Source organism: Fistularia commersonii, chromosome 3, assembly GCF_037954325.1.
Source record: "Fistularia commersonii isolate RoL2024-O1a breed Wild chromosome 3, RoL_Fcom_v1.0, whole genome shotgun sequence".
NCBI classification, from domain to species: Eukaryota; Metazoa; Chordata; class Actinopteri; order Syngnathiformes; family Fistulariidae; genus Fistularia; species Fistularia commersonii.
The window spans coordinates 14,378,476-14,405,473 of NC_141286.1; the positions used below are offsets into that span (position 1 = coordinate 14,378,476).

The 26,998-nt window shown below is 40.4% G+C and overlaps 2 protein-coding genes across 3 annotated transcripts; one reads left to right on the forward strand and one right to left on the reverse strand.

Annotated features, from left to right (window-relative positions):
• Nucleotides 1-206: 206 nt before the first annotated feature.
• On the forward strand, nt 207-10,932 carry znf395a (zinc finger protein 395a). Of its 2 annotated transcripts, none has more exons than XM_086143735.1 (10): nt 207-337; nt 2,570-2,734; nt 3,141-3,262; nt 3,344-3,453; nt 3,618-3,820; nt 3,898-3,998; nt 4,335-4,527; nt 6,625-6,693; nt 7,028-7,092; nt 7,470-10,932. In XM_086143735.1, exons 2-10 carry the CDS (start codon nt 2,579-2,581, stop codon nt 7,579-7,581), a joined length of 1,131 nt encoding a protein of 376 aa, XP_085999861.1. In that variant the 5' UTR covers nt 207-337; nt 2,570-2,578; the 3' UTR covers nt 7,582-10,932. The 2 variants fall into 2 exon arrangements, with proteins under 2 accessions (XP_085999861.1, XP_085999862.1); XM_086143736.1 differs by lacking the exon at nt 207-337 and adding an exon at nt 648-697.
• A 314-nt stretch (nt 10,933-11,246) lies between these two features.
• Nucleotides 11,247-14,236, reverse strand: gtf2a2 (general transcription factor IIA, 2). The gene is made up of 4 exons (XM_086139401.1): nt 14,047-14,236; nt 12,850-12,954; nt 11,777-11,903; nt 11,247-11,497 (listed from the first exon to the last, which is right to left on the reverse strand). The coding sequence occupies exons 1-4, from the start codon at nt 14,116-14,118 to the stop codon at nt 11,472-11,474; spliced, it is 330 nt and encodes a 109-aa protein (XP_085995527.1). The 5' UTR covers nt 14,119-14,236; the 3' UTR covers nt 11,247-11,471.
• Nucleotides 14,237-26,998: the final 12,762 nt, after the last annotated feature.

Genomic DNA, 26,998 nt, shown 5'->3' on the forward strand with positions numbered 1-26,998 from the left:
TGTTTTTCAAAAAAAAAATATGAGATTGTCGCAAGTGAGGATTTATTAATTTATTTATCCATTTAATTGTATTATTTATTTATTTTGCCAGAAGGTTTAGGTAGATGAGTCAGCGGATAATGGGAAAGGGGAGGGGGGGGAGGCCTTTCTGGAAATATACGTCACTGCCGGCTCGGTCCCGCCCAGCGGCTCCGGTGTCCGTGTTTTCCGGCGGTCGTCGGGAGCGGAGCGGAGCGCCCGCAGCAGCTCGCCTCCTCATTGAAGCGCGGAGGGGCACCCGTGTCCTGCGTGAAGCTTTTCCCCTTCTCTGCCTCGGCCGGAGCCTCAGCCTGTACAGGTCGGTACTCCGCGGAGCTTGCCTGAATTCTCGCTGCCTTCGTGAATCGCAGTTCGCCCGGTGAAAGTTACTGTTCCAACTATCGACATCGATGTTCGAGCTTTATTTTTTTTTCTTTCGGCTTTAAGCTGCATCGTGTCCACTCTCCTCTGCGGTTCGAGCTTCAAATGCGGTTCGATAGAATATTAGAACTTTAGTGCATAAAATCGATGTGTTATTACTGACGGCGTTGGTCGGAGTTGGACTTGTTTTTCTTTTTTTTTCCTTCTTTTTTTTTAACTCTCAGACTCTTATTGTGGAGGGTGTGAACTCGATGAATCTGATTGGTCCGAAGCTGCAACACACACAAGGGGCGTGTCGGTACAGTGTGCCTGCGTGGTGTGCGTGGTGTGCGTGCACGAGCAATCGAGGGTGTGTTTGTGCACATAACATATACAGCATGTGTTTATAATATAAACACATGCTGTATATAAACTTTGTATACTACAGAAAAGCTAGTTTATTCTACTTATAAAACGTATTAAACTGTATATTTATGTTCTGATCCAAAAGATACACACACACACACACACACACACACACACACACACCCACACACACATATATATATATTAATTTTTCCAGTTTCAAAGCACTAGATGTTGAAAATATGTATTCTAAATATGTATTCTAGTTTTTTATTCTCATATCTTCTGCAGCTTCTCTAATTAATATAATGCAACATAATGGCAATATAATATGAATATTTTTACATTATTGTTAAGCAATGATTCTGGGTACATTTATTTTGTCAAGATGTAAAGTTTAGACAATGCTGAAACTTTTGGCCTTTGATTTTTTTTCCACGTATTTGACAAAGTTTGTCAATCCATAAAGTAATGATATTAGTAAAGGTCTGAAAACTAAATATTTAGCCAATGATGGAATTTCATTCATGGTGAGTTCATCTGTGTGTTAACCCAAATTATTTGACCCACAGCAAAGGGCAAGTTTCATCCTTTTACCATGGTGACTTTTTGGTAATGAAAATGTTGTAATTATCATCATTGCCAGGGGATGTGATGTAATCAATGAACGGTTGTACCCATCTGTTGTTTAATCCCCTTTTCAGTTTGCTACCGTTATCCATTTATACACGTGCAAGCACACACACACACCCACACACACACCCACACACACACCCACACACACACACACACACATACACACACACACACACACACACACACACACACACACACACACACACACACCACACAGTAAATAGCATCGTAACATTACTCAGATCTGTGTGAAAGCAAACATGAGACTGAATACAGCTGGCTGATAACACTTACTGTTTATTTATTGACTAGCATTGAACTGTGATATTGTATAAAGGTTCTTTAAATGCTGATAATTGTAATAATTGGTTTAAAACTTTGTTTGACGTGTTTAGGAAAACAACAACGTTTTGCTCCTGACACTTCTTTTGCAACTTTTTTGTCACTTCCTGCAACTATTTATAGATTTATATGGCTTGTAGCACTTCCTTCAATTTATCAGTTGTGTCTTGTCATTTTTGATTTATTGGTTTGCAAAGTTTCAGGTATTTTTTAAATTCAGCTATTGGTGCTACTTTAAGTTAATTTCTGTTCTGTTGTAATTTTTTGCGGCCAAAAAAGGGTAGGAAAATATGGTTGTATTCATTTAATTTCATATTGACCAACCTTATCCTAACCATAATGTTGTATGGGGCAGGGTCACAGTTACACCCTGTATCTTATCCATCAGACTGAAGATTAAAACTTGTCAACTCACATTTGGCTTGTAACTTTCCAATAATAATCCAAAACCTCTTCCAGGGGTTGGAAAAGTGTCCAAAGCATGGATGCGTTAGGATATACATCTTACACACATCACATCTATTACAGTGCAGAGTATTTTATATTAAAAGTAATGGAGGCCCAGAATTAAACTGAGAGGTACAACCGCAGAGGAAGTTTAACCCAGGGAAGAATGTCTTTCTGAAACTTTAAAAAGCTCAAAATATGAGCCAAAATAAGCATAGCTTGTTTTTTTCCACCCACTCAGATTGTGAACTTACTGTCTGACAAACAGATCTGTGTGCTCCGGTCTGAGCCGAGATCGGTCTTGTCAAATATATTAAAATGTATTCTAGAGAAAACACTGTAGATCCCTGATTATACTGTGAGTTTTTTCTGGAATAATGTTTCTGCTCTGTTGTTCCAGGTTTGAATTATGTTGCCAAAGACCCGTCTTGGGAAGCGTTCTCCCCTGGGGGCGCTGCTGTGCGCCACACCGGAACCACGCACAGACCAGGAGACCAGAATCGCCATGGGAACAGCTGGAGTGATACACTTTGCTAGCAGGGTCAAAGGTCATCGTGGGCTAAAGGTCAGAAATGTTAATTGATAAAGAGAGTAGGTCAGATGATAGGATTCAAATAGTAAGATAGTCATTGGATTGCAAAGAGACCTGTTTATTTTTAGTTCATTTGTCATTCCCTTTGTTATTTCCCAGCATTGCTTTGATGTTGTCTTTACTAAGTTAAATTTAAACGAGAAAACTAGTCGACCTGTCTAGATGAAATAAACTCCTCAAGAGGTATTGATGTTGCAACTGTTGGGTTTAGATGTACAACTATTTTAGGAGTTCAGAACGACAGAACTACACATTAAGTTCGTAACATCAGAATTGAGGGGAAAACTTGCTGGAAGCTTTGTGCTCATTGTTTTTTGGCTATCTGGAACTCTCTACCACTGTTGAACAACATTGTATGTGTGTGTCTTTTCTTTTCCAGTGTGAGTCTACATGCCTTATGGATAAGTTGGACCTCACATCAGGTCCAGGTTCCCTTTGGATCCCGTCCTCGCCCCCAGTCAGCAGCAGATCTGCCTCTTCATACATCGATGTCCCTGGGAGGTTCGACATGTTGTCATAAGTCTGTGTTTTTTTTAAGTTGTTAGTCCCGCCTTTTCTAGTCTAACAACTTTTGATCTCCAGGCGGACAAACACGGATGAGGTTGACATGGACCAGATGATGGCAGCCATGGTGCTCAGCAGCTTATCCTGTAGCCCCCTGCTACAAAGCCCTGCACAGCCAGACCCTACAGGTAGGACAGAAAGGCGGAATAACAAGCACACAAGTGAACACCTAAAGAAACAGTAATCTGAAGATTTGTGATGAATTATCAGCCACAAGAAAATCAAATTATAAAAAAGAAAAATTCATTCTAAGCAAGAGAAGTAACATTAAATGCCATCATGCAAATTTCAGTGCCACTTGTGGACTGTGGTGGCAGTGAGCTCTCTGACAGCGGCAGCAGTGGCTACTGGAGCATCGGCCATTGCAATCAGAGCCCCGCCCCCTCTCCACCGAGGGCGGAGCCCGATACTAGCCCGACCTCACCCCCTGAAGAGGTGTTGGACATGGAACTCGAACAGGTGCTGTTTGATGAACCTGCACCACGGCGACGAAGGGTGAGCAGGTTGGACGGCGTCAGGGGTGGATTGTAAAGATGCAAGTTTGTTGTCTGACGTTCCCCTTTTCCCCACAGAACTCGGGGAAGGTGGCGTTCAGGTGTCTGTGGCCGAACTGCGAAAAGGTGCTGATATCGGTGGTGGGAATCAAACGTCACATTCGGACAACACACCTGAGGTGAGACTCACCTGTATATCAGGGGAATTATCAAACCTACAAAACAAATCTAAATGTACTTCTCAGTGCATTGAATCATTTTGACCTTTCACCTAAATTTGTTTTCTTAAGCCTCTAAGTATAAATGAAATTCATGAAGGAAGTCATCTGCACATCCTGACTCTTAAAGACGCTTGATGCTGGTTTAATCCGTTGTTCAATTTTGTTGCTAATGTCTCTCCAACATCCGTCTTAGGCTTAAAGGCTATCTGATATATTGCCTTTGTGACGTAAACACACGTTTGACTTACGGTACTGTAATGGCACCATTTTCCACCTCCCTCGGTCCCCTCACAGCCGCGGTGGTGAGCACGAGCGCTGCTCTCGCAGCGAGGAGGACTTTTACTACACGGAGATCAAACAGCGGGACCAGCAGCCGCCGTCCCCTCCACTCCCCTCCTCCCCGACCTCTCCTTCCCCACATCCCCTGAGCTGCTCTGCCCCGCCGACTGGCAGTTTCTGGCAGGTCCAATCAGAGCACTCCTATCAGGTGAGGGTGTAAAAGTGAATTGTGAAATTGAAATTCCATGTAATAACACAAAAAATACAACCTCCTTATTTTCATTGCAAAGGCAAATGAATGGTGTGGAGTTTCAGGAATTTCAGTCCATCAGAGGGACAGCTCAGTTAGATGTTTTGGAAAGAAGTTCAGAGAAGCAAGACTGAGATGGTTGGGTCATGTACAGAGGAGGTATCGTGAATATATTGGTAGACAGATGCTGGAATTAGAGCAAGCAGGCAGTAGGTCTAGAGGAAGACCAAAGAGAAGATTTATGGACGTAGCGAGAGAGGATATGAAGTTAGCTGTTGTAGGAGAGGAGGATACAGAGAATAGGGTTAGATTGAGAAGGTTGATTCGCTGTGGCGACCCCTGAAGGGAAAAGCTGAAAGGAAAAGAAGAAGGGGTTCACATAAATAACAGGTTTGCATTAGACTTTGTAAGAAATGTTTGTAAATAGGTAGTGAGTGTATAACAATGCATCCTAAGATACTCACTTACACCTTTTTTTTCTTGGTCCGTTATATTGTAGCTTGCATAGTTGCAACTTCAACTATTACAGTATGTATAATGTAATTTTGCCTTTTGACAGCTTTATACATGCCTATTTTTATGACATGTTGACTACGAATTTGTAATTGGTACCTTGTGTCTTGGCTTACAATGGATAAAATTTTTCATGCCTCAGGTGGTTATTCTTAAAAGTCAGGTTTAGTGAAGCAACTATTAACACCTTTAAAACATCGGAACTTGCATGATTAACTATTAATTGACTGATCTTAACTGTTTTAAAAAATCAGAGTGGTCCATGACTAGATGCAAGTAAATCACATTTTGAATGTGTCCACTACTGCTTCTGATGGGATGCAACAGGCTTTTTTACAAAGTTTGGCTTTGTGCACTGACTCCTTAAATCAGGGATGTTAAAGTCAAATACACAGAGGGCCAAAAAAACAAATTGTTAATGAAATAATTAAATAAATAATAATAATTTTTAAACAAAATACAATAAATTAAAATACAAAAATCTATGGCATACAGACAAAACAGTACTTTCTTCAAAGAAAAATCACATATCTTGGAGAAAAAAAATGTAAAAATTTAACTGACTTAAGGACTAAAAATAGTTCACGCTCTGTGATGATCACTTTTCTGAGGCTGAGCTTGATATTTGGTGGTGTCTCATCTTTTGTACAAGTTCATCAGTGTTCGGGGTCAGGCTCTAAGATGAGGAAATCCTCAGGATTGAGTGAAGGTGCTTATCACTAAGATGGCTCCTGTGTGATGTTTTGTTCAGCTTCATCAAAAAGAACAGTTGTTCACACAGGTATGTGCTGCCAAACATAGAGAGCATCCGAGCAGCTTGGATGCGCAGCTGGGGCATTGTGTCGGGGATGAAACGTGCAAACTCAGCAGCACCCACTCTCTCATATTTTTCCTTCAGTGTATCATTGCACTGGAGCTCAATCAACTCCATTTGTAGGTTTGATGGTGCGCTTTCCAAGTCAACTGCAAAAGGATTGCAAAGCAGTGCAAACCTGCTTTTTTGGGCTTTAAAGTCAGAAAATCGGCGTCGGAAGTTGACGGCAAGCATGTTGAGTTTATCGGCAAACTGTCCACTTGGGAACACAGCGGTAGAGAGCTTCTCTTTCATGGTCTGGCAGCTGGGAAAGTGGCTCAAGTTTTCTATCCGTATCTGCAGCCAAATTTTCTCCACATAAAAGACACACAGGTTTGCGTTTTACCTCCGTGAGCATGTACTCTGCCTCCCACCTGCCTTGAAATCCCCTGTTCTCAGCATCCACCTTTGGTTAGCCATTTTTGGGGCGGAAGTAGCTGAAATTTTACATCTGCTCTGACTGATGATGAAGAATGAAACCAAAGCGGGCTCGCTGCGCTGCAGTGAGTTCGCAGGGTACCGTTGCGTTCCGGGGAATGTAGTATTGGTGCGTTTAAAACTCCAGCAAGCGGCTGCGGCCCTGTTCTAATAATAATCAATTTCATCCCAGGGGCCAGAGATAATTTGTTCACGGGCTGGATCCTGCCGTGGGCCTTGACTTTGACATATGCTCCTTCAAATTGTCTTAGGCTCCGCCCCCCAGCCACCTGGAGGCCCACTGTCACTCGATGGCCCCACCTCCCACCTGCCACAGACAGGTGAGACCTGAATCATCCCTTACTTGCAAGCAGATGTTTTCAAACTTTAAAAAAACATCCACTTTAACATCTTACGCAGTAAAAGTAAACCCTGAGTGCAAATAGTCAGACAAACCCCGAGCCTCTGAGGGAGGATTTGGCTTCATTTTAATGTTTTCCTCTGAACAGCAGCCTTTTGTTCACTTCCTGTTCAAACTGGTTTCCCTCTCGGGGCGGTTGGCCCAGTTCACCCCCTGCTGGCTGACGACCGTTACTGCGTGCATGTTTGCCTGCTGCTGAAACTTAAGTCCCATTCTCTTCTTCTCCTTGTCCTCCTCCCACTCCCCTTTCTCAGATGTTCCGGGTGCGCTCAGTCAGCGTGGGAGAGCAGTGGCTTCAGAACCAGAGTGCCCCCTGCCGGTCAGTGTGCACTCTAGTGCCATGTTTCTGTGTGTGTGTGTGTGATCAGGAGATAAGTTGTAGCTTGGTATGATTCAATCTCACAGTATTTATTGATTTCAATCTTCCACTGGGCAGCTCACCTGTGGTTTTTACAGCTAAAAAGCAATGTCCAACACAAACCGACCTCAGAGGGCTCAGTGGAAATTCAATCAGTGAGGCCTTTGTGTTTATCTAAGGCTAAAAGATGTCAAGCTCAGCAAGGCAAAAACATTGGATGTGTAGATTTAATGTGGAGGCAATGTTCAGAGGTCAATATGAAGTTATCGAATTGAAAATAAAAATCAAATTAAATTAAATGACGTCAAAGACACTGACGGGGCGTCTTTGTGCGTCAGGAGGATTCGTGGTGACGCCAAGAAATGCCGTAAAGTCTATGGCATCGAGCAACGGGACCAGTGGTGCACAGCATGCCGTTGGAAGAAAGCCTGCCAGCGCTTCCTGGACTGAAGACGGGATGACAAGGGTGATGGGCTCGATGTTTTGTACCACAACATCTTTTATACTCTTTTCTACATTCGCTAGAATTGCCTTTATTACTTTGTATGTGTATTTTGTACTTAAATGTCGTCGGTGCTTTTTTTTCAAGTGAACAAACTGGGGCAGCTACCATGTGACCTTTTACCTTGATATATCCAGCCAAGATCCCCTCAGGTGCTCTTATCAAAACCAGTGTCCAGGGCTTCTATTACCATAGAAACGTCCTATCGACCAGTGGGTCAGAGAATCCCCCGTCATAGTTCTGTTGAACTAGATCTTGCTACATGAAATGATGTTCGATTGACTTGGGAGAAAACTTGGGAGTTCCAGATCCAGTCATAAAATCATTTTTAATGTTACGTAACCTTGTAAATTGGTTAATTAATTTATTTATACTTATTAATCCCTTGGAAATTCCTTCTCTGCATTTAACTCATCATGGATGAACCATGTGCCATTTGAATGTTGAAAGATGGTCAAATCTCACATCGACATGCCGTAATTGCAAGTACCACTACAGCACAGGACGGGGGAGGGGGATCATCTGAAAACCAACAGGTTACAGGAACGTTATGTTAGGGTTGCCTAACAGCCCCGGCCTGCACTGTGACGACGCAACCTTGTAAACGCAGGGATTGTGCAACAGACAGATGAAACACCATCCCTGAAAATGAAGATCATGTTAAACCAACAAGTTGCCAAATGTTATATGAAGTAGAAATGTTGTAACATTGTCCGGGCGGTTGGTTTTTGCTTTAAAACAATCCAACATCTACATTGGGATCTAGATTGCACCATTGCCATTGACCACTTTCAGCCAAACATTAATGTTGTACACGTAACCCAGTTGGACGTTTTGAATGAGGTATGGTCGGGGGGGTCCGAGTACTTAGTCAGTGGAGCTGAAAAAATCCTAGAAGCTCTTTAAGCAAATGAAGTGATCAGTTCACTTTTTGAAACTGATCTGACCTTTATATGGTCGTCATTCAGCATTCAGCATCTTTGCTTTTCCTGATTTTGTTGATTTTAAGCGATCTTCCTAAATGTTTTCTGTAAAGTTTTTTTTTTTTTAATTCAAATTCACACAATCAGATACAAACTGAAAATGTACAATGATTAGGAAATAAATTTTATATTTATCATTTATTAGGATGTTCATAAAAAATGACAAAAAAGGGAATTAAGTTTTAGATTTGTGATTTCGAGGTTAGTCAATCTTTGTATAAATATCCATCCATTATCTACCGTTTATCCTATACTTAGGGCTGTGGGAGATGCGGGAGCCTATCCCAGTTGTCATTGGGCGAGAGGCAGGGTACACCCTGGACCGATAGCCGGTCATTCGCGTTAATTGCGTTAACTGCAAATCGCAATTTACCTTATGCATGTTTTTTGAACTGTGGTAGGAAACCCAGAGAAAACCCATGCAGACAGTGAGAACATGCAAACTCCACACAGAAAGGCTCCCCATGGGAATGTTACCAGGGTCCTTCCTGCATCTTCATTGCTGCGAAAGAAACTGACCAGTTTCTGTATGGCATTAAAAGCTTGTTGCATACACCTGTGGGTGCCTTCCTCAGCTACCTTAGCATGAAGTTGTAGCCTTTAGCCAAGAGCAGATGTCATCAGGTGGTGTACAACCTTCACAGGGTGTTTCCGCCCTCAACCACAACACCCTCCATTTGGTGGGCTGGCAGTTAGTGGCCAGCTCACTGCCCATCCTCCTCCGGCATTCCTCCTTTTACTCCATATCCAACACGAGGCACATTCTGCCTCATCCCCCATCCTACGAGCAGCTTGCTTTTTGCTTCGCTCGTCCAGACCTAGAGCAGAAAGTAAATGCCGTGCCGACTTAGCCGGGAAGCCCCTGCACCCTATCTCCACGAGGAACAGCCACGCCTGCCAGCATTTGTATCTGCAGTCCTGGACTGGATGTTGGTACCTCAAGGCCTTCCTTTCACAGGCTTCCTCACAACCCTCCTCCCATGGCACAGTGAGCTCAACCAGAATTATCTTCTAGTCTTTGGTTGACCGTAGCCCGATGTCTGAGTGGAGGGTTGTTTGGACTTCGAGAAACTGCAGCCTCCTCCTAAGATCGACGTTTATCTCCCTGGAGCTCGCAGTTTGAAGGATGCTAGGCTTTTTCCTTTTTGCACTAAGGACAGGCCTTGCTTCTTCCTTATGGAAGGCGATTGCTTTCTCAGAGGCTGTATCAGTTTGCCTCTTCCTGCCTCTCTCCCGCTCTATGGTGTCAGCCAATGAGTGGAGAATTTTATCATGGCGCCATCCATACTGCCCCTGGGTTAAAGCTGTTTTACACCCAGACCGCATGTACACCAGTGCCCCTTTCTGGCTGCAGAGCTTAAAAATTGGATCTTCTCTTAGCCCCTAAATGTGCAGATGTGATGGCGAAGGAAGAGTGTCATAGACGGACCTTATGAGGAAAGAGATACAGTAAGGTTCTAGTTGCCACTGGTCTCTCCACGTGACCTTGTGCCCAGGCAAAACCCATTTTGTTCAGGCCCTCTGGGAACCTTGTTCCACTGCCCTGGCTAGCCGTTTCTCCTCGTCCCTGCTCCATACCTCCGCCAGCACAATACTTCATCTGCCCCTTGCATCTCCCCAGGTTTGAAAATCTTATACCTTTTATAGGAATTGATCATTTTGTGATGTGAAAAAATACAATTTTCACATTATAAAATGTGGTAAATAGATTTGTCAATATCAGATAAAAGTACGTCACTTCAATGTTTTTACGCTTGCTAGCATCAGGCTTCCATAACCCCTCCGACATATTTACCATCTATAAAATCAATGTTTGGCTCTTCCCTCGGACAAACTGTCGGTCTGTAATGTCTGTCACGTTGTGTTCAAATGCAGCTTTAATGTGTGTATCACCGCCGGTCGAAAGTCTTACCTGCTTGCGATGACACTAAAGATACTTTGAAGCCATCAGTTGCTTACTTGCCACACCTGTCCTGAGTATTTGAATGCCTCACCGTGTTTTACCTCCATCAGCCTTCTCTAAATCCACTTCATGAAGACTTGGGGATTTGTTTGAAAAACCGAAGCCATTTAATTCCAGGCGTCGCCATGGAAACCACATGCAGTATGTCGACCATCAGTCGTTATGTCTTCTGTACATAGTTCTGCTTTAACCCTCAGATTCATGATGCTTAATATCTAGAACTCATGTCTCCATGCAGTAGAACATGTATTTTCTGTTGTTACTGAAATGTCCATTTTTTTTTTTTAAAGATGCACTTCTTTTATACAAAATGTGAAATTCATAATAAATTCGAAAGCGGAACTCTTAAAAAACCGTTCTCTGTTCAAGGTGTCATTTATTCTTTTTCTGAATCAGGTGGAAACTTCCAGAAATTTGATGAAAGGGATAAACAGAACTTTCATTTTAGTCATACTAAGATCAAATTTCTAATGATTTTGCTGGGACTCAAAGGTCATTTCAGGCAGATATTTGCAGCAGATTCTGGAAAAATTTCTAAAAACTTTTTTAAAATCCAAGTACCCTAAAAAGTTTTCAATGATCTGCTTAACCCCTGATGAGTAGATATACTGCATAACATCTAGATATACGAAAGGCTAAATCACATCATATTTGAAGAATTGTCATGTGTTTAAATAACATTTTTTATTAAAGATCATCCAGCTCAGTAATGACAACAAAAGAAACAAACCTCATGTAAACTGAGTAAAAAACAAAGCAAAATTGCTGCAGAGTCCAGTGACAAACATCTATGCCCCTTTCATGCACACACGCACGCACACTCACGCACTCAGCTGGGAGTCTGCAGTAATAAATTATATGTACAGTCTGGGTCTGTGTGACATCGGAGGCATCACTCAGTGGCGTTGTTACCAGAATCTACAGAGAGAGGTGGAGGAGGAAGGGGAGTGATGGATAACAAAATTAAAGCAGTCATGAAAACTGTTTGAATTATACTGATGTCAAATGTCTGACGGTGAAATTGTGTGATGATTTTTCTTTAAAGCAAAGATCAAATTAATTTCATGTCTATTAAGTGATAGACATCTCTATACATTAAACGGTGATTCCGAATGTCTCCACAGTCAGTTTTAATCCAGTTAGTGACAGTGTGTTTGAGTGTCTATTTAAAGTTTGGTGACGCTGTGGTCAACTCACTCTTTCCGTCACAGGCAACGATCTTGACCTTGTCTACCTTCACCAGGTCGGTAACCTCCCTGAACTCCACATCGTTGAGAACAAACGTCCAGACATTGTCGCAGAATCGATAGGTGTTCAGAGAACCCTGTGGAAGGACAATCGTGCAGGTCACTATATACATTTTTTTTTTTTTTACTGATGACAAATCAATTTTTTACACCCTGACATCAATACCGACGGGTCCCTGAGACCAGAATCTGATGGGGCTATTGAGACTTTAGCACAGCTGAAAACCGCTAGTCACCAAACAGCTATCTGTTAAAACAGTCCTATTCTAGGTGTTGCACCTTTATAACAGATCACCTCCATTCTTCTTGACCTAATCACAAACACAGAGTCCAGGAGTAGACCAGGGGTCGGCAACCTTTAACACCCAAAGAGCCATTTGGACCCGGTTTCCATGAAAAAGAAAACACTGGGAGCCGATATCACTTTTTGACGTCTAAAATAAAGGTACCACTGTAAAATTGCTTTTTATTACCTTTTCACTTTGTACAAACAAGTATGTAGGGTGTTGATTATGAAATCTGCTAAGTGCTACAGAGAAAATAACATTTTATTTATGTAATGAACACATTTTGAGCTTTGGGCTTTCAGAGCATGAAGCGGAGCCTTGACCTGAATTTTAAAAATAAACTGGCTTCCACAAGTGTGACGTTTATTTTGAGCGTCGCAAAATAATAAATATAATTTTATTCTAATATTTAAAGATCGCTAATCTTTCAATTTAGGACTAAAATTTAAAAAAGGGACTAACGCTTATAAACACACTTCAATTAAATACTTAGAATTTATTTTCCCGAGCCGCTCGGAGCCACAACGTAAGGATGAAAGAGCCGCAGGTTACCGACCCCTGGTCAAGACAGTGACCGTCATTGTATTTTTATAGCACCATCTAGTGGTCAATGGTTTAAGTTCCATCAAAACTGGTGGAAATGCACATGACCTCCAGAATCTCTTTATACATCAAAGTTTGCATCAAGTGTCAATCACTGCCCTGAGATATCAAGGCCATAGGCCTATGGACTCACCTTGAAGTTGACCCTATTGCGGACTCGGTTGGCGAGTGCTGTGTTGATGGCTTTATCGAACTGTAGAAGGACCTGGAGAGCCAGCTGAGGGGTAATCTGCTGGGTCTGAGTGCGTCCACGCGCGCGCGCGCGCGCACGCACACACACACACACACACATACACACACACACACACACACACACACACACACACACACACACACACACACACACACACACACACACACACACACACACCCCTTGTCAAAGACCATTATACTGATATGCATCCATTTGTTTTAACAAAAAAAAAAAAAAAAAAAACAATTTTTTGATGATTTATATATAGCAAATCATGGATTTAACTGGTCATTTCATTCAGAATTTCCCCTTCTGAAACGATTTCTCTTTCAAATTGGTAACTATACCCAAACATCTTGGAAGTGCGCAGCAAAATAGTTGTTAATTTCAAATTTACTTCATTCATATCTTGTTATTCGTCACACTCACATCTACCACATGCCTGTTTCAGCAAGGATGCATTGTTTATTCTCTAGTCTTAATTATGTTTATTGTTTTAACTTGTTTAGTACGAAGAACATGCTCTTCATATTACTGAGCCCCTTCAGTTTCACGGCGATGAATTAATCTGTGTAAAAATGATTTGTCAATCAACTTGCTTATTAAACACAGCCGACGCTTTGGTGGATATTTATCGTTCAAAAGTACAGTCAAACAAATGTCTTTTGTTCCGTGCTGTTTGACTAAAACACTGGCGAGTTAAATCACAACCATCTCTTTCACATGTCTAACTGCGGGTTCCAGCAAAATTTTTAAGAGGATATTCAAAATAATAGTTAGATGAGTACAGTCACGAGACAAGGACAGGCTTGAGGCCAGGCAGCTACTGACTTAGGTTCTATTAAGTTTGCGACTAACATGTCGGTTATGCTAATCATCTAACATCACTTTTAGGGACTTAAACGACCTGAATTTTGAGATGCTACGGAGCCCTAAAACGATTGACTTCCAGTCCAAGAGAAGAAAAAACACTGATTCTGTTTTTGAGACTGAACTCGGCGGCTTGAAGACGCCAACAATCTGAGCCGGGCAAGCGTTTGTAGGCTAGGCTAAAGCTAAGCTAGGCTAGGCTAGGCTAGGCTAAGCTAAGCTAAGCTGGGCTCGGGTACGGTATGGTAGCTGTGATGAGAGAGCTACCTGTATGAGCTCGTCCAGACTTTCCTGCAGGCTGTTTCCCAGAGTCGTGTTTCTGTACAGCTGATACGCCATGACGGACGCTTCTGCAAAATACACTTGTAACAAACTGGGATCTATCCAGCTACGTGAAGATATACACGGATCTATTACGGCTAACAGCTTCCCTCCACAAGCGAGCCGAACGACTGTGTTTCCGGTATACAATTTCAAAATAATACCCGTCCCGCGTTTTTGAAAAACCGCTTCCGCTACGGATCACATTACCGTAGTTTTCTATTTATAAAGGCGCCACACGCAGCGTGTTTCCGGCGCGTCCTGTGTCGTCTTCTTTTTCCAACTTGACCTGTGAAGTTACCGCTGTATCCTGACATCACATCTGTCTCAGGTCTGTCCTCTTTGACAGTGTCCTTGTCCAGAGTGCTTCCACTTTTGCAATATATACGCTTGCTTCCTTTGTACCATGGGGCCTCTAAGTGACATCATGACCCTCCGTGTGACAACACAGCTGTCCCCGGGCATCACGGTTACCACAGTGCACTGTTAATAGATAGATTTGCCTATTGATCCCTAGAAAGATTTTCATGTAAATAGAAATAACAATCCACAACAACTTCAAGCTGTGGCTATGCTGTCCACCTTTCTTCAAGAATTCGGATGCATACTGATATTTTCAAGTGAAATATATGTCAACAAAATAAGGTCCACACGAACAGACAAATTAATAACACAGCAGCTAGTGCACATTTATTATAAATGTATTTAAATTTCTCCCACATTCACATATTTATATGCTCCACCCGTTACTCAACCTATTCATGCAGAAGTTTCAATACATCTGAGAACAGTTCAGTAATTCAAGTGGACGTGACTGACCACTGAAATCCTTGAAACCTTTTGACCATAACATTCGAGGCAGCTCTACGTATTAAAATTGATCTAAAAATGTACTATATATTCGTCATTATAAATGAGGAAGAATTCCTGAAGAGAAGGAAAAACTAACAGTACTCAAAATTGAGGCTTTTATTTTGACACGGTCATGTGTTCAAGCGGGCAAATCTCAACACCTGCAAAGAAAATAATGTAAATGCTTCCGCTAGATGGCAGCATTGTATCAACAATGAAGCATCTGTTACGGTCAGTCTGTAGTGACTGCTCATCAGGGGGCTATTTAAGTCTCATGTATTAATCATTGTCTGTTGAATGTAAACTAAATGAGGAAGCGTGCACTTACACGCATGAATATATACATATATATGTATATGTTTGACTGATCTGTATATATTTTTGTCACTTATCTGTAACACATTTAAAACATGGAAATGAACTGAAGCTGCAAGAAATGTGTCATAAATATGATATTCAATTTAGCTATTTCTAAATGTAATATTTTTATTTTACCTTTGATTTGCATCTCTAAAAACATATTTGCCAACAATGGCTTAAAAGAATAATTTGTCTTTTGAATTGTTTTCTTCTGAGCAAATGAGCAAATGAATCCCTCTTCAAATATGCTCTATTCAATTTTCTAAGAAATATGCAGAAAAAAGTGTGTAGGATAGAATAGAGAAAAGAGAGACAGAGACAGATAATTAGATAAAAAGGCATAATAAAGCAAGAAAGGGAGACAGCAAAAATAACCATACATACAAACAAATTAACACAAAAACAGGAACATTTTACACAGATATGAACAAATAAGCAACAAGTAGGTAAAAATCATCGTTATATTTCCTGTATTTAGATAATATATTTAAATGTCAGAGCAGTGACTGAATTTAATTTCCTAATTGAATGACAACTCATTTATTCCTCAATTTGCTAAGGACATCCTGGAACCCCTGCTGGACTCTTATGTCTTCCCAGATCGTACAGAGTTCGCCTTACCCAGGGCACGGATTTTGTGCACACAGACGATGCATACAAGTGTTCTGGCCACAGTATCTTTACGTGGGAGCAGAGGCATTACTTATGCAGGGTGTTTACCTCTGAATGTAGTGAAAGGGATGTTTGGATGAGGAGCGGTGTTTTAACATCTGACTGATTCTTACTGTGTGGAAGCATCAGCTGCTGTAAGCATTTCTGGTTGATTGATGGTGCCGGCGAGCCGTTTGCTAATGAACAGATCTGTTTAGCCTGTCGTCATGTGACCTCCGACCCCGCACCGCACACTCCAAACTAAATATGTACCAGGGGAAATGCAATTATTGGGACGGAGTGTCTGTATGACGCTAAGCGGAATGATTCAAAGTGATGTATGATGATGTAAGAGTTTCCAACAGGAAAGACTGATGATGATGGATACACCAAACAGGAAGTGGTTTTTCACTTAATGAGAGAAAGAGAGAGAGAAAGAGAGAGCAAAACAAGCCTACAAAAATATTAGAATAAGTACTAAGAACATATAGTGAAAGTATTAATGAGTGCACTAAATTGTAATTATTTCATACAGCATATGCTGAAGTCCGTTATAACTGTTAACCCTCTCAGGCTCAAATTAAGTTGTGGCGTAATTAGCTAAGTAGCATTTAGCTGTCGCAAATCTGCAACATCTGCCTGGAGAGGGTTAAGGCAATGTTAATACAAAAGATTTCATGCCATGTGTGTGTGATTTGTTTAAATATATATTTCTCTGTCTTTTGAATATCTAAAGTGAGTTGGGACAATGTTCAAGTAGAATGTGTAAAATACAATAAGAAAAAAAATTAAGAAAAACAAAAAGTGAATCCAGCAGTAAGCGTGAAGCAAAGCCTTTCTTCTTAAATGGATTTATTCATAAACATAAGGGGATTTTATGATTGAAATAACTTTATATTGAATGTTTAAAGAGACAGCAGGTGATTATATAAATAAAGACACAAATCTGATGTCACATCTCTCCAGGAGCCGACTACATTTTGGGCTGAAAAATGATTTTTGGGGTCAAAGTCATGACATTAAGAGAGGTGAAGCAATGTTATTGGAAGTGGAGCATCTGCAGCCATAAACAAGCAGACAGGAAGTAGGTCCATCAGTCAGCAGTGTAATGACCTCTGACCTGCCGGGCCACCCCTTCAGCTCACTACTTCAGAGGAGTGTGACGGATGGAACCATCCATCCGCCTTGTCTTCGATTCACCGCCTCACTTTTAATAACTGCATTCCTCTCTGGAGGTGACTGGCATCGCCCTAGCGCAATGAGCTCTGACAGACACACACATACTGTAAAACAGGAGAAGAAAAAACATCCTTTCACATCATATAAAGATGTTGCTGCCTCATGACATTTCATGACGGTCCATTTCTGGTCCAAACCCTAAATGAAAAAGATGGTTTCTTTAAGGTAATTCGTGGCTCAGTCCAAGGTAATATCTCAGTACTTTAGACTTAAATATGGCAGGTTTTAATGATAAAAATGGTGATCATATTATTATTATTATTTGAGTTCTTGCTCATTTTGAAAGATCAATGATTTTCCGCCCTTTTTTAGGGATTTCCATTTTTTTTTTCAAAATACATATACTTTCTTGGTTTTCTGTCAGAATGTTTGGCGCAAATAAATTCAAGACCTTTTTCCTTCAAATTTCTTTCAAGTTCATGCTCATTTTCAAGTGATTTTCATCACATATTCTGCAATTTCTCCCTATTTTGAAATAATTTGTCAAGTACGTGTTCATGCATTAGTCTTGCTCTCTCTGTTTCTGTCTCTGTGCGTATGTCTGTGTGTGCATGTGTAGGACAAGCTTCCTCTTCACCTCCTTCCATTATGATAATGAGCTCATTGGATATGCAGATTTAGTATTCAGAGGCCATTAATTGTTCTTGTTGACTTCAGTAATTAATTGTTAGCTGATTTAATGTGGAGATTAAGAAAATATCAATGATGAAAGAATCAAGTGTGTTTGCTTGTGTGCATGTGTATGTGCATGTGTATGTGCATGTGTATATGCATGTGCCTGTGTGTATTCATGTGCGTGTGAATGTGTGTGTATGTGTGTATGCATGTGCATGGGCATTACATAAGAAACACCTGCAGCTGTGAAACATTTGGTCCTGTATATTTGCTGTAGTCAAACACTGTTTGAAGAACAAATCTGCATCTTTTGAATCAGTGGCCCATTATAAGAAAAATGAAAAGGTTTATGAGTGTCTCAGATAAAAGTAAAAATAAAAAAAAAATTAAAGCTGTTTCTTAGCGAAATGCTTGTTCATGATAAACAAATATATATATTGCACGTGTATAGTTATAATGTGGGGGATTTTATTTCTTCCCTGCTCCTAGAGCCTGAAATTGAACATTTTCTTCACACAGACATTTGAAATGATGAAAAACAGCTTGCTCAAATACATCAAAGAACACAAATTCATTTATCACCCTGTTTTTTCATTTCCAGCAAATATAGAGGTTAATAGCTTGCAAATGTTTGAGTCATATCTTATATTTTTCAAGTCACATTTATTTTCAAATTTGTTATTTCACAGCTGCTTTTTATAAATGTTGCTGATTTCTATACCCAACGGGCCCCATTCATCATATGAAACTGAGACTCTTCCATTGGAATGACTAAATAAAAGATGTTAATCAATGTATTTTGACTTGTGTTGAACCCACTGACCACTAGCTTTGAACAGGAAATGTGATCTTAGAGACAAATGATTGTTTCCATTGGTCAAACCAATGTTTATCTTCTGGGAAATGCCCTGCAGTTGTGGTTTCTTCTGTTTCCCACTCAGCAGTACATAAAGTATTTTTACAGGAGTGTTAGATGTCATGCATTTGTAGCTGCCGTCACGCATTGAAATTGGAAATATGCTTAAAAATTCAACCGTATATTATACAGCAACCATTAGCGAGTGTAACAAGGTCAAAAGAAATGACTGCAAAACTTGATGAATTTTTGTGTCCATTTTTATTGCCGCACTTAATATTGTAATTGCCTGATATAAAGTGTAATTGTTGTATTCAGAACAAATACTGTGAAGTGACAAAAGGTTTTATTATTTGAACTTCCACACCAGTAACCATTTAGCAGAAACATTTTCATTGTTTTCATGCATTAAACTGGTCCCTAGTACAAAAAAGGTTGGGGACCGCTGATCGATTCCACATATCCTAAAGGCGAAACACATTTCAATGAATGTCTTCAGAGTGTTTCAATGATGCTTTTTAACTTGTTTGGCTAGAAAGAAAGATTATTTTTAAATTCCTTTACATTGGGAGTGTAAAGCTTTAATACTCTGAAAGACATTGTGTTAAAGCCAATAGAAGAAAGATGTAATGTTTCAATGAAGTCCAAAAGGGGTGAGAAAATTGCATTTAAATCAAGAATTTTAAAGAGATTTAGCCTTAATATGATTTTATAGCTTGATTTTTATAAGCCAAAACAAAGTGTTCAACCCTGAAAAGAATTGTTTCATAGAATACTGAAGGAATATCTTTGATGAGAATGAAGTGGTGATTTTTAGGAGTGTAAAATAAATCTCACAATAAAGTCTTCCAATTTATGCTTATAATTTCATATATTTTTATTGTCATAGTGTGGTTCTAATACTGTTTGACTTTTTACTAATTTTTTTGGTTTCTGACTCAAGATAAATCTTATAGTAACCTACACTTGTGTGTGTGGGTCACAGTGTATTGTGCGCTTTAATGCGTGTGCCTGTGCATGTACGTGTGCACATGCGCGTCTTAAAAAAATTAATTACGTCAATCTAGCTTTTGTTCCAGTTAATAAGATCGGTGACATAATTAAATTTTGCAGTCATGACCTTGAAATTTAAAACATAAAAACATGATAGATGGGAGGAAGAAACACACACACATACACACACACACACACACACACACACACACACACACACACACAAGGACATAACCACCATACGTACTTGCATGAGTCTTATCCCCTTTAATCCAGGGAATGGATCCATGCTAATACGTTCCCATATTCAATGGAAAATACACTTAAAATTCTCTTAATTTTCGTTTCACCCATGTCCTTACAGTCAGTATTTTCACTGCTAGCCATCGGGGAGAGCCCTTGCAAATGATCTTACAATATTAGGAAACAAGAAAACAATCGCTGGTTTTGTATGAGTGTTTTGGTGTCATAAAAATCAAATACTACCAGTCACTACCAAGTGGAAGTAAGGAACACAAACTGAATAAAAAATTCTAAAGGACAGGGGGAGTCCAGCAGAAAAACACGACTGTTCTTACTGGATTTTCAAAGTAAAACAGTAATTCAGGTTCAAATTCAGGATTCCGGACAACAATGGTAGCTTCTTTCCCAATCTTGCAGGACATTTCAGTGCAGAGGTGTTCTCTATGTCTCATATTATGTGGGTTTCCTTTTTTGTTCTAATAATTTATTATCAGTAACAGTCTCCTACTGACAGTTTTCCGTTTTTTCAAATCATTATAAAATCAATTGAAACTCTTGCATCACTCAAAAAAAAATCAAATGTATTACTGGAATCAGAGGAGGGAGACTATTTCAGCTTTAGCTGTAGATCACGAGTGAAAACGGTAACTGCTAAAACTGCACATCTTTGCAACAGTGCAATTTATGGATGGGTGGCCGTTGTTTCGGTTCAATTTAAATTTTGAAAAAATGAAAGAATTCAGAAGACATCAAAGTATGCAAATGAGAGGGAATCCTCTGAGTTCCTATAGGCAGTAAGTGCAGTACTCCTGAAGGCCACTGGGAGAGTTGTGAGCAGCGTCCAAATGTTTGATACATATCTGTGTATCTTCTATGGGGGGTATTTGTGTTTGTTGGTGTGTGTGAGGTTGTGTGTGTATCTATACGTGCGCACGTGTGTGCGTGGGTTGATTGATTGCGCAACACAATGTTGAACTATCTGCTCACTAACAGGAGACGACACAGTAATCTGCTCGTTTGACAGCTTAACTGGAACGTCGATACTGTATCGACCAACGTGTCACAAATACACACACACACACACACACACACACACACACACACATACACACCCATATACACACATAGACAGACATACACACACCAGACTATGTCATCGTCCTTTGACTGAATATTCAAAGCCTGATGACAGACAGTAGTGGTTTTATTAGCTGTAATTCTTCCAGAGGGTCTTCTACTTCTGAACCCCAAGATGAATCTTAAAAATACTTAGTTCTGATGAAGTTTGACTCACATTGGACTTTTCATTCATATATTGACCTTTAAATCAACCCTTTCATTGTTTTTTTTGCAATTTCATGTATGACCATTGCTAATTTGTATTAGTTCTCTCTGAAGGAAATTTGCATTTCTTGTCTAAGAATGTCTTGGTGTGGCTGACATGAACATTTTCAATATCCTGATTTAAATGTAATTTTCTGACTGCTTATTTCGTGTGACTGGTAAGAAGAGGACCCTTTTTGTAATGATTGGAAAGTTATATGCAGAGGCGGGAACAGAGTTTATTATTTAAGATATGCATTATCTACAGTTTCCACGCAATTGATTATGAAATTTTCAGACTACAGTGCACTTTCTATGAAAGTAGGATCAGTAATGTGAAAGAACGTGACACTGAGGCCCCTCTAGAGGCCCCTAATGGCCTCCCTTAAGGTCTCAAATCCTTGCATTGAGCACCCCTATCTTCTAGTATAAAGTGGCAGAGGTCTGGGACCTGGGGACCAGAATGATGTAGCGCCTCCCCCTAGTCTGTTCCCAGGTTCCCTGAACACATCAGAGCCGTAATGGCGTCCGTTTGCATCGCTAAGCGGCTAAGCGCCTCCGTTTGACACTTAAAGATGTGACGAATAGCCATTATTATGGAAAGAAGGTTACATTTATACACGGCTCACAGCGCCATTCTGTCACTGTCACACACACTAATGATAAGGAATCATAAGATGGGTAGCGGCCATGTTTAAGATGAAGTGGCGCCATCGTCTTTGTGCGGCATCCATCTTGATTCTGCTTATTCGGCTTTACGTCCACATGGCGAGTCCCGGGCCGGCAGGCATTCAGAGCGGGATGGATCCTCTCGCACTTTTCAAACGATGATAAAAGCGCGGATTATTGATTTGTGACGCGTGACGGATTGACGTGTAGTAGCAGGAAGGTTAACGCTCACTATTTCATCATACCGTCGCCCCAAATACAAGAAGAAATTGCAGCAAATAAAGCGGGAGGAAGCCTCAAACTGACGGGCCCCATCCTGCCCTTTCATAGTTTCCAGGCAACATGAACAGTCATTTCATTTCACTTCAATTTACCCATTTCTGCTCCTTCATAAACATTTACACACATGGCTGACCTTTGACCTTTCAGCATGTATTTTCATCAAACCATACAACCTTTGTAAAACAACTGTCTCAAAGATTTTGCCATCATTTTTTTTTTTTTTTTTTCATTTATTTTCCTTTTACCTCCTGAGGTTTAGGTTAGCTTTATTCCTTTTTGTGTCTTAGCTCTTTTCTGGCACACAATTATGTCATGTCTTTCTGATATATTTGTGTAAACCCACTGCAATACTCATTTTAATTTTATTAACATTCACTGAATCTTTTGCCTATCTAGGTGATTCACTGTTTTGTTTTGTTTTGTTTTGTTTTGTTTTGTTTTGTTTTGTTTTGTTTTGTTTTGTTTTGTTTTGTTTTGTTTTGTTTTGTTTTGTTTTGTTTTGTTTTGTTTTGTTTTGTTTTGTTTTGTTTTGTTTTGTTTTGTTTTGTTTTGTTAAATGAAGATTATATGTGAGGCGGAGGAAGGTTGCCGTGTTTGGTGAAACTCTGAATTATTTGTGAGCTGTTGTTGTTTTCCCCGATCATACAGCTGAAGAGGGCGAATCCCGAGGTTTTGATGGCAGATAAACAGTAAGCTGTTAGTCCAGGGAAGCCGCGCTGCATTCAGACTCTGTGATGGGTGGATTAGAGGTGCAGATTGTTTCCTTGGTGCAGTTTTCCTTGAAGTTAATTGGAAGTTTGTGTCTTAAAGCCCTTGAAAAACACTTTCCAACACTGAGTCTCGGACTACTTACCAGATGAACATCCAGATTCCCAAATCTGAGTCTGACGGCCGAGACGTCCAGTGATATGTTTGTGGAGGATTTGATTTAATTATCTTGCACACAAAGGATCAGTGCTTATTTCAAGACAACATTAATATCAAAACAAACGCACTGGCTAATCTTTTCATAATTGAGTCCTTATTTATCAGACAACTTTTATTTGTTTAATCGCCATCTATGGAAATTAAATGTGGTGCCAAATGTATGCAGAGACAAAGGATCATGTTGTTTAAGTCACTGAGAAATAAAACATGACCACACAAAGTTTAAAAAGTGAGTAAACTTCCAGTCAAACTAATTTCAGTAGTCAAACACATCTCTATTTTAATAAGTAATTATTTTCTTTTTACAGTCAGGCTTCGGATTCAAAATCTATGGCAAAGCTAGTAGGTCTGTGATGAAACATTGGAGCTGTAAAAGCTAAAACAATAATAATTATCACAGCATAATTGAGCTTACATCAGCTATGTCACACTAAGTCTGATGCAAAAGCATCATCATGGTAACATCGCCATTTTGATATGTCATTACTAATGTCATCAAGCTAACATTACAATGCTACAGTATTGTGTTAACCATTTATTTTAACAATTTATTTCGGTAAGACAATACAAGTGTTTGTTGAAAGTGAATCAAGGACGAATTTGAATAGCACACACACACACACACAGAACATGTAAACCATTTTGAAAGTTGTGTCTTTTGCCATTAGTCGGGCAGAAAAATAAGAATGAACAGAAGCTGTTAGTATCCGGTAACCGACAGCGACAGCGTCTCTTCTGTGTAAAGACCATTATTTCCTTTAGAGCCACTCATCCTCTGTCTCTATTATTGCATAACAGAGGAGTAAATACAACAGATCCATCCTGTCTAATGATTTCCTCGCCATGCCACCGTGATGGATGTGGCGAGGCTGTGCCGAGGGTTAGAGAGACATCGTCGGAAGATTGGACGTCATTAACGCACCGTTCCTCTGGGATCGCCCGGTAATAGAGCTGCCGCGCCACCCGCCGCCCATGAGGGCCCTCCACCCGCGTCCGCCTTAATGCCGAGCGTCGCCGCAGCTCCTTCAGCAAAAATTGCCTACGACTGGAGAACGAAGCAATCACCGGTGCTGCCATTACCCAGCGTTTATGTCTGAGCCTGCCGAGCCCTGCGAATCTTGACCGTAAAGAAGCCATTTTTCTTTCCAGATGACTCCTGGGAGGAGTAGTGCCCGGCAGGGATTTCCTGCAGGAGGTGTGTGGGTTTAATCCACTGATGAGCCCATCAGTTTGGTCCTGATGTAGCAGGGACACGGCAAGCCCTGGTTTTCAGAGCAAATACCGGTCGATAAGATATATCCGACACAAACAGGAGAATCTGAAAACTGCCGCTGCTTCTGAAGGAATATCAGTATATTTGACATGTTTAACTTTGTGAATGACAAAAAACACTCCCTAAAAATAAGTAGAACTTGACCCCAAATGACCCCAAATCTTTTTGGGTTCTTTTGTCAGTAAAAAGCAAGAAGCAAGACTGATTTTTCAAAATATACATACAAAGGGAAGCATCAATTTTGTTGTCATTTTTTGTCTGTCAGCTTGAGGAGGAAAACAAGTTGATGACATGATTGACAGGATGGAACAGCTGCTATTTCACCACAAAGAGACAGTAGAATACACGCACACACACACACACACACACACACACACACATACACACACACATACACCTTTTAATCGCTCATAACTGTTGTGAGCTTTAGATTGCAATTCATCATATGCTGTGTACGTGTTATGTTTTGCTTTTTATGGGGCGGTGTGGCACAGGTGGTAGCACAATTGTCTTTGGAATCGAACATTCCTGGTTCGATTCCGTGTTCCTTCTAGCATGTTGAGTGTTGTTGAGCAAGACCCTGTCCCTCCATGATTGGTTAATTGCATAGAATTAATTTCCTGATGAGGGACTGATGAATTATAATAATGTATACAACATGTTGTGTAATTCAGTGTCCATCATTGTGTACTTCATATTGTAGACTTTGCAGTGTCCTTCATTGTTAGACATAGCCTCAGACTTAAACTCCATTGAGTATTTCATTGTATCCATCTTGCTGTGAACTTCCCTGTCTGCTTCATGTTGCGTACTTCACAGGGACCTCCATTCTGCACTTAACTGTTTACTTCATGTTGTGTACTTCATAATGGGGTCTGGTGTGTTCCAAAACTTTATTTATTTATTTATCTATTTATTTTTTATATCATTTTCTGAAAATTGAGTTTCATACCTCCTGTCCTGTCATCCTCTTCCCCTCTTTCTATGTCCTCTCTTTCCTTCTTTTTCTTTCCTTTTCTAACTGGTAATTTAATCCCTCCTTTTTTACTTCTCTTTTCATCTTTTTGTCTTTTTTTTGGTCTGCCCTTCTCTGCTTAGTCTTTTGTATATCCTTCATCCCTGGTTTTTCACTACTTTCTCTATATTCTTTTCTCTTATTTTCGCTCCTTGCTCTTCCTTCAAATCCCTCTTCCTCATTCATCCCCTTCTATATTTTCCTTTTGGTTTTATAATTTTCTGCATGATGTTTATCTTTCTTTCTTCTTTCTCAACTTGTCTTTCTTTGTCATGCCATCTCTTATCCTCACTCTTCTTTTGTTCATTGTTGTCTTCCTCTCCCATCTTTCCCTTTCTTATCTCACCCCTTGTAGTCTGCTTTTCTTTGTCTTGTCATCCATTCTTTCAACCTTCTATCTTCCTCTTCCACCACTTTTATTTTTCTTCTCTGCTCTCATTTTCACTTGTTTCTTGTCCTCCTCCTTCTGATCACCCATTTAATGCCCCTTTTCTTGTTGTCTTTCGTCTCAGTGTCTTCAATCCTTCCCCCTCCCTTTACTTCCCTTTTTTATATGTTCCTTCCCTCCCTTCTTTTGCGTTCTTCCTCATGTTCTTCTCCCCTTTATGTCTCCCCACCTTTCACTTCTTTGACTTTATCTCTTTTCTCATGCCCCCTGTCTTGTATCTCCTGTTTGTTTTTTAGTTATTCTCCTTCTTTTCCAAGCTGTTTTTACTTTCCTTCAGTCACTTTCTTTGTTTTCGATACTTCTCCTTTTCCCCGTTCTCTTCCAGTCTTTTTAGTTCTCGCCATTGATTTCCCCTCCTTTTTCTCTCCATTCATCTCTCCTCTTCTCTTTTCAGCTCTTCCACTCTTTTTATGCCCTCCCTTATCTTTTAATTTTTCCCTATCAGTTATTTTATTTTACCTCTTCTTTACACTCCGCCATTTTCTTAAGAGCTTGTCATCTTTTCATCATTCCCTCTTATTTCTCTTCCTCACCCATTTTTTTTTTTTACTTTCCCCGTTTTGTTCTTATTTAGTTTCCTCTCTTTTCCCTCGTTCACCTGTTTTTCTCTCCCCCTCGTCACCTCCTGACCCACTGACCTCCTGACCTCTTGTGTCGCTTTTTCCCCTCTTTCGGGGCAGAGCCTATTTCTGCCTAAGCTCTTCTGGCAAACATCTCCTCTGAGCCGTAAAACACAAGGCGTCGCACGGCAATGGAGAGAGACCGGCTAATTAAAGCCGGTCGCTCCCGATAAATCTGGATAAATTAACAAGGCGTTACATTTGCATGGAGCGTTAATGAATGGAGGTTTGCCACTGTGAACCCGCCGCATTAGCATAACTACTTCCAGCATGTTTCTGAAATAATGCGCTCATTTGCACATCACTGACTTGGCTAATTCTGGGCGGCCTTGTAATTAAAGAAGCCCACTTTAATTTTTAATGAAGTTTGCGTTGCATCAATCCTGACAGTAATGGGGGCGACACGGAAACAAAAAGGCTGTTAATAATTAAATTCACAAACCACTTTGAGGGATAATAACTCCCGAGGAGGCACCAGCCGAAAGTGAATAGGCAAGAAATCACTTGAAAATGAGCGATAAATCACCTGATG